Source organism: Gekko japonicus, unplaced genomic scaffold (genome assembly GCF_001447785.1).
Source record: "Gekko japonicus isolate JY-2015 unplaced genomic scaffold, Gekko_japonicus_V1.1 scaffold46, whole genome shotgun sequence".
NCBI lineage: Eukaryota > Metazoa > Chordata > Lepidosauria > Squamata > Gekkonidae > Gekko > Gekko japonicus.
Window position 1 is genome coordinate 2,275,551 of NW_015169173.1, and position 8,744 is coordinate 2,284,294.

Here is an 8,744-nt window from a genome sequence, read left to right on the forward strand (position 1 = left end):
AAACAAAACTTATTAGCTTATTCCTTTAAAACATCAACATAAGGTTGTAGCCCAAATCCAGAGAAAAATGAGCACCACAGAAGGCTGCATGCCTGCAGTACCAAAGAGAAACCAGGAGCTGAGAGGAGACCCTGGTCTCAGCCCTGGTCTGTTCTCAGGAGTGCAAGAGCAAAGAGATGGGCAGGCTGCCTTATAGTGCAATCCTATGGCAAGTTACTCCAGTCTAAATTTAAAGAAGTCAATGGCTTAGAGTGGAGTCACTGCATAGGATTGCAACGCTAGTCTCTTTGACCACCCTCTTCCCCCCTCCTGCATTGGATCATTACTACAGTACTAACTACCTTTTGAAGTGCAAGAGTAGTATCCAAACCACCCACGGCCCCTTCCTCCCCTAATAGCTCATTTACCATCTGTTTGGTGTTTCTTACAGGACTGATCTGATACAGGATATACTGAGGCGACATTCCTGCAACTGTACTGTACTGTACTGGGATGGGGTGGGAGGTTACTGGAGGTGGGGATTATTCTCCTCATCACATTCAGCAGCCTGCCTGCATCTTTGGCATAGCAGATCCATAGGCAGAAACCAATTTCTGCTTATGGATTGCTCTCACTGGATTGGGGTGCCAATGTGTGCGTATATGGACGACACGTATGTACACACACAGGCTCATACAGACATATATACACACATACTAAAATATGTGTCTATATACTCATTATATACTTAGATAATGTTTGGTGTTTTGTCCACTCAGATTAACTTTGCTAACTATGACACTGGAACATAGTTTTAGTTTGTAATTTAAAAATTATTTCAGTTGCACTTTTAATAAACATTTTATTCTAAACTTAAATGGTATTTGTTCCCCAGATCTAGCTATATTCCTGCTCTCATGTTCTCTATGCATTGTGCTTTTGTATCTGGCAGATTCTAAGTTTTTAAATATTAGAATATAAAAATTCTCAGATGTCTCCTTCAGTGCTATTACTTAAGACTTTGTTTCTCTGGGGATGAAAACAAAAAAATGTTCAGAACGACATTGCTTGGTTCTTTCTTCCCAGTCATTAAAACAGCAATAGTATAGAAACATAACATTCCTTAGGCAAACACAAATATGTTGCATGAATTGTCAGTTTGGAAAATGCATATTAGACTTACTAGCAGTCATATACAGAACATATTTACAAAGCTTTGATCGCAAATATTATTAAAACTGTGCCATGTTATATAGTTGTAATTTTGCCATGATTTCACAAAGATGGAGAGAAAAACACCTTAATTGCTGGCTGGTAACTTCCTGAAACCTGAAATAAATGAACAATTATTATGTGGAAATGTGACCATAATAAAATAAGCAAGAATGTATTTCAACTCCATTCAAAGGTAACAGCTTATTGAAATTTCTTTTTCTGAAGCAAATAATGTCATACTTTCTCTCTCTCTTTTATCATACGCTGATATTACACAGGAGAAAACCAATGTGTTTTTTGTGTTACTGTCCTCCTTAAAACCTTATAGTTCTTGGTATCCCATCTACTCCTAAGAGCATTTTTCCTCTAGCAAAAAGGACCTCACTGAAGTGATTGTGCACTTTCTTTTTGTAATCACCCTGGGCAAAATTCATCCCTTCTGTGGCAAGGTCAGAAAATATTATGGCTTTTACTGTAACTTCCAGATATCTTAAAGTGCAGTACTAAGAGCTAATTTTATAGTTTCCACGAAAGCTGACCTGTTGGACAAATGTGAAGGGGTGAAAAAAAGAGACGTACTTTCTTACAAGGTCCATGTAGGCTCCCCCCCCCCCCCCCGTGACAGTGCTGGTATTTTGTCAACTTTTAAAACTTACATGAAATAATAAATAGGCATTTTTTGTGTAAAGGGGGGGGGGAGCCTCAAATATAACATGATGGATCTCACAAAAGATGGTCAAAGTGCATGCAAAATTATTTAAAAACATTGCTAGTTTGCACATGAACAACATCACAAAAAGAATGACGTTCTGACTTTCAAAGTGCACTCAGGAAAAATGTAGATGGGAAACCACCTCTTGTCTGAATCAAGTGGTCAGTGCTTCTGCAAATATACTGCTGCATCCAAAACTTCCAACTGGCTCTGAGTAATAGGCACCCAGAAATACGTAGTTTAAAAGTCCCTTACAAAAGAAACATGAATGTGTTCATGTTTTGTGTTGCTAAAAACAATAATTAGATAGAAAAGATGCACAAGCAGAAAAAACGGACTCTATTCACCATTTCAGAGGAAATTCTTTTCCAACAATGTGTTATTTCTTGAAACAGAAACACACCTCTTATTCCCTTGACTAAGCATTAAGAACTCAATTTGAGTCTAGCAATGAACTCTACTAAACCAAATGTAACGAACATATAATATAGTTACCTGAAGAGTGCGAGGAAATTGGGGCTGGACAAGGTGAAGGGGCAATTTAGAACCCAGGATGAAAAAATTCCGCTTCTTTCACCAGGAGATAGTGGAATATTCAGCTATATATAAACAATATAACTAATATTTCCTAAGTTCTCTCATTCAAAATAATAACAACACCACACCTCTATATTGAATGCAATGATTCGGAATGAAGAATCTTTCTCTCTGCTAGAATTTTGGTCTTTTCTTTTAAAATATATGATGTCTAAGCAGCCAAAGCATTTACAGATATGATTTTGTTCAATATCTTTAACCTGGAAATGAGATAAAAATCAAATTAATAATACAGAGTTTGTTGAAAGGGTTCAGGCAAACTGATACTAACCATTTGTACAGTATGTATAACTTTTTTCTGGCCATTTTTTTAAAAAAAGCATTCTCCTTTCTCTCTCCTATAAAGAATGATGAAGTACCAACAGAAAGTCCCCTATGAAGTCACTGCTGGCCCACGGCATTTGGCACTTTACACATAAAATGGTCTCAGACATTATGCTTAATGGCACACTGTTGCACATATTCAGACAACTCTCAGATTATTCCATGGATCATACTTGCACAGCATGATAACCAGGATGGCTGTATCTTTTAACCACATGCCGTGATTTTTTCCATGAACTTGTTACATACTTGAAACCTCACTCAAAGTTTCAATTCTCACAGCCAGTAACATGAACTGTTTGGGAAAACACTGATGGTAGGCACTGCTTGTTTTCAAGTTCATGCATTTCAGAGTTAATGTAGGAATATGGTCTGTAAGTATGATACACATAAGATTACCCTTTCTACAGTCAGGTAACACAGTGCATGTTTCAGATGTGATGAGGCATGATACATTGCTCTTAGAACTCAAATCTTATAGCTTTCTATGTCTGTAATGTTAAAATGAAGGCTGACGGAAACAATGAAATGATCAAGTGCCAGATTCTGCTTCCACACACAATGTAATGCAGTTATTTCTTTAAAGGTCATGGTGTACTGTGACTAAACATGTTTCACAGTTTTGCAAAGGAAATCCAAATGTTACAAAAAGGATTTATAGAGTGGGCCAGCAACTAAGGTGTTTTAAAATAACTTTTGTCCTGAATAGGGTTGTTTTTCCTCCCTAAGTCCCACATTTGGCTGTACAACTGGTTTTGAAGAGAAATCCAGTTCTTGATATCTGTGTGGCTTTTGTTTTTAGTTCACATAATAAAGCCAATAGACAATATTGAAGAAGGAAAAAACAACAGGGAAGAATATGCGTGACCATCGATCTATGGCATTCACATCAGTCAAGTCAGGGATGTTAATTTTCAACTGAGAGGCACGTCTCCGTAGCCGGCTTTTCTTTTGTGCCACATGCCGTTCAAGGGCGTTACGGCCAAAGCTGTGTCTTGGTAAGCCAGCCTTCCGATACTGGATATTTGAGGTATCGTAGGCCAACATGGTGCTTCTAGGGTCTCCAAGACCTATAACAGCTTCAGAGGCAGCCATCTCGTTTTTAATTTCAAGCGTGCTCAACAGAATGTTTTCATGAGGATCCATCTGGAAAACACAAGAAGGTGTATTAGTGTGAGCAGTAAGCCCCCCACAACAAACCAAATCAAATCGGACCTAAGACACCTAGCTGTAAATGTCAACCTACAAAAGCCTATACTTTAAAGCTGCAAGTATATTTTCATTTCTGGATCTTATACTTTGAAAGCACAGCAAGTATATTATATGATAACATCCATGGCCACATGTTTGCTGCCAAAAGTCTCGGAAGTCTGTGGCACTGCTATTATGTACCTGAATGAAGCGCTACATTTCTCAGTCCTAAAAATTCTGTTCTGACAAGACTGCTCAGCATTCACAGTAAGAATGATCTCAATAGTGCTGCAGAATGAGACAATGTAAATATGATTTCTGTCTTTAACCCAAAGTTCTGCATTTCATCTAGGGTCCTGGAGTTTTGATACAGTCCTCATGCTACTGACAGCAACATGGAAACTCTCAGTTCAGAATTCAGATTTTCATATAAAGATCTGATATTATCTGCTAATGGATCTCTTTCAACTTGCAATGGTCAGGATAAATGTCCTCTCTTCATAAACAATTTATCGTGGAACAATTCATCCTGTCAGAACACAATAATGGCCATGACACTAAGTTGTACCACAACAGTAAAAATAACCAGGCATTCATTTCAGAGTACCAGTGTCAATTATATTGTTTTGGTGTATCATTGGTATCTGTAAAGTCATAGAATTTTTTTAAAATGCCATTTATGTTTCTAGTGTTAAGCAGACAAAGGACAAGTGAGAAGAGCCACACCGAAATACACTGGGAAGAAGTATAAAACAGCGCTCTGTCATTCGCAATCTTTTCTTCAGAAAAGTATTTCTTGATTATTTAGGAAGGATCTTTTGCTGAACAGAAAGGGCCAGTCTTTGATTTTAATAGGTATTATAAGGAAACAGTGATTTTTTTTAGTATATCATACTTTTTAAACGTTCTTAATTTTAATAGGTATTATAAGGAAACAGTGACTTAAGTATATCATACTAAAAAAAAGTCCTTACATTTAATTGGTATTATAAGCAATGTTCCCTCTAAACTGTGGAGTCTTGTGAGCAAAAATTCTGCTTTGTGAGCTATTGGCATTAAAGATGTGAGCGAGCAATTTGGGTACTCCATAAATTAGTTTGCTCTGGAGCCATCCTTCCTGACTTAAGACAAAAATGTGTGAGCCGGAGGCTTTTTAAAAAGTATATCATAGTTTTTGCTCCCAGTTATCAGATAAAAAAATTCATTTTAATGTTTAACTGACACTAATTAGAAACCCAGAAACTTTAACAGGGTTAATCTTCATAAGTTTTCTTAACAGACCTTAATAGGCCAAATGACATCTTTTAGTGGGCAGTATTCTAATGGCGTAAGATGTATTTTCTTTCTGCTTTACATGCTTCTGTATAAACACAGAATAAACTGTATTTATGTACTGCCTGATTAACCAATCTGTGCATTATTTCCTGAATGACACCTCTGTCCTAGACCCATTTGAGTTCTGCTTCCGCCCTGGGTTCAGGACAGAGACGGCTCTGGTTGCCCTCACAGATGACCTCCGGAGACACCTTTACAAAGGTAGGTTGGTGCTGCTGTTGCTATTAGATCTAACAGCAGTGTTTGACATAGTCGATTAGGAACTTATGGCCCACCGCCTCGCTGACGTGGGGATTTGGGGGACTGTCTTACAATGGTTTGTCTCCTTTCTCCATGATAGGGGACACAGCAGGGAGAGAGAGGTTCGCAGTGCTACCCTTTGATATGCAGAATCCCTCAGGAGCCGATCCTCTCCCATATATGCGCCCCCTTGCTCAGTTGGTCTGGAGGTTTGGGCTGGGTTGTCACCAGTATGCTGATGACAGCCAGGTATATCTGTTGATGGATGGCCAACTGGATTCCAACCCAGAAGTTCTGACCAGGACATTGGAGGCTGTGGCTGGATGGTTGAGGCAGAATCAATTGAAATTAAATCCAACAAAGACGGAGGTCCTGTGCCTGGGTTGTGGGGGTCTGGGGGTTGGGGATCCCGCTCCCAGCCTTTGGCAGGGCACCTTTAATACCAGTGTCAACAGTGAAGAGAACAGGCATGATTTTGGATGCCTCTCTCTCAATGGAGGCCGAAGTCACAGCTGTTGCCAGATCAGCTTTTTACCATTTATGTCTGGTCAGACAATTGGTACCCTATTTCTCCTCCCATGACCTTGCCATTAGTGATCTGTGCAATGGTCACCTCCAGGCTGAATTACTGTAACATGCTCTACACAGGGCTACCCTTGATATTGATCTGGAAACTTCAGCTGGTCCAAAACACAGCTGCGAATGTTCTGACATTTGTCAGAGAACATATACAACCAGTGCTCCGCCATCTGCACTGGCTCCCAGTTCAGTATTGAGTCAGGAGATCAACATCTTCTGGTGGTCCCCGGCCCAAAAGACATCCACTTAGCCTCAACCAGAGCAGGAGCCTTTTCTCCAAAGTGAGATCGGGGCAACGTGGGACTTGCTTCAATTCCACAGGGCCTGTAAAACAGAGGTGTTGCACCAGGCTTTTGGTTGAGGCAGCGGGTGTCCAATCTTACTGTCCTACCCTGCCTCATCCTGCCTTATCTTCTTCCATGTTGTTCCATCTCACGCCACCTATTTTGGTGTATCGGCAGGATACTGCCTACTCTCTTTGCCTGGTTGCTTGGGCACTGCAGGCTGAAATTCAAATTTTCATCTTGGAATGCTGTGATTTGTTGGTTATTATTGAGGAATTATATTGTTGAATTAAGTTTTATAAATTGACTGTTCTATTCAATGTTGTAACCGCCCTGAGCCCTGTATCCTAGGGGAGGGCAGGATATAAATCAAATAAATAAATAAATAAACTATAAACAATGTCCATTTCACTTTAGCAGCTTCTTCCATACTTGGGAGAAGAATTCTCACTTCTCCCACACATACACTCCAGTCTTTTTCTTTGGTTTTAAGGATAGTCCTATTTCAATATGTCAAGGCTCTTTAATTTCTATCTCTAGAAAAAGAAGCCTGGGAGAATTTTAATCCTAATGGCAAAGCAAGTATGGAATCGTTTTACTGAGTACCAGTGAAATGGGGTTTCCTTAAACATTCTAGTCACCTTTCCATATCCAAGCTATACTTTTTGCCTCTTCAATCGTAAACTAAGACAAAATGAACACAACTAGAACATTTAGTGGTATTAATGTAGCACTTGATAGTAGGGTTGTCAATTATGGTTCAGAAGTTCCTGGAGATTTGGGTGCAGAGCCTGTGGATGGAGGAGTTTGGGGAGAGGAAGGAGCTCAGTGATTCCATACACTGGGTGGATATAAATGGTATCTATATTTTTAACGTAACTTCTTATATTTTTGGCATTTTTCTAACAAATGCTTTTATGAATTTTAATTGGTTTAAAATATACTAGTTTAAATAACTACCCTCACCGTGTTGCTTTCAGAGGGATGGGACGTTTGAAGAAGGCTCCTTATCCACATTCTCAGGCAACTCGTCACGCATCATAATATGCAAGCAGAGCATGTTCAGGGTGTGTATTTCTGATGAGAGGTAAGTATAGACATACTTTTGTTTTCTATTAATTGTTGCTCATGTCTTGAAAATCATTCGCTTCAATTAACTGTGGCATAGCCATTGCATATATAGTCCACAAACCCAGACATCATCAGGCAAGTTGCCCAGGAAGCAATATTCAGACCAGCATTAGCACTGAATGGCTAGAGAATTGTAGCCAAAGTCTTACACATTTATAAATGGTTTAAATTATTACTGCTCAAGAAAAATGTTCATTTTAAAATTATTATTACCGATATATCCCATTTAACTATTGACAATGGTACCTTATTAAATACCATATACATCTACAAGCTGCGGCCAGGACTTACCCTTCCGCTGCATTTCAGGCTTAGGGGATGGGGAAACTGGGGGGCAAAACCATGTGGTCAGAGGCTGGCCTCCACGATGAATGGAGATGGGCACTGTCAGTAAACTGCCATTTGTATTCTATGTATGCTCTGTGTAACCTGCCTGCTGTATGATGGTTTTGTTTAAAACCCCAGTCTGGTGCTCTGACCACGGAGTCTCCCCCACTCTGCCCACTCCCAGTGCCTTAAGAAGGAAGTGGGCAGAGTAGGAAAAAACCCAAAAATGTTCAGGTGCCTGGGAGGAAAAAACCCAAAAATGTGCAGGTGCCAACTCTCAAGGAGATACTCAAAGTTAGGAGGTTTCATCTCCAAACCCCAGGAGTCAGCCAGAGGGGTCTCACTGCCCCTCAAGAAAGGCATAGGGAAGTCAGTGAGTGGTGGCAGCTACTGAAGAGTGACAGAAGCCCACCAAGGAGGTGGGAAGGCGAAGCGGGGCTCATGAGCCACAAATCAGCTACTCAGTCCCCCAGGGCTGAGGGTGGGCGCCTGTTTCACCACAGTGGAAAACTGAATTCTGTAACCCTTCAGCAGCAACCATCTATATCTTGTGCCAATAGCCACTGATGGACCTCTGATTCATGTGTTTATCCAGTTGAAGATTAATTTTACTTTTTATTTTTAGATTCTAATCTGAGCATGAGTAAAAGATTTGAAAGTGGTGTTAGTAAGCGGAAGAGGCTGAGACTTGAAAATGCTATGGTAATGAAGTTAAGACCAATCACTGCTTTCGTGCATCAACCACTCATTGAAGCAACAAGAGCCAGCAGTGAAACTATCCAGCCTGAGCCAACTACTAGCATGCAACCAGACAAAAACCTCCCTGAAAG

The 8,744-nt window shown here is 39.9% G+C and overlaps 1 protein-coding gene across 1 annotated transcript in view; it reads right to left on the reverse strand.

Moving 5' to 3' along the window:
• Window positions 1-3,625: 3,625 nt before the first annotated feature.
• GABRB2 (gamma-aminobutyric acid (GABA) A receptor, beta 2) overlaps window positions 3,626-8,744 on the reverse strand; it is a 196,299-nt gene continuing 191,180 nt past the window's right edge. Inside the window, exon 6 of the mRNA XM_015415862.1 lies at window positions 3,626-3,973. Coding sequence (XP_015271348.1) covers window positions 3,626-3,973 — 348 coding nt within the window. The remainder of the gene's footprint in view (window positions 3,974-8,744) is intronic.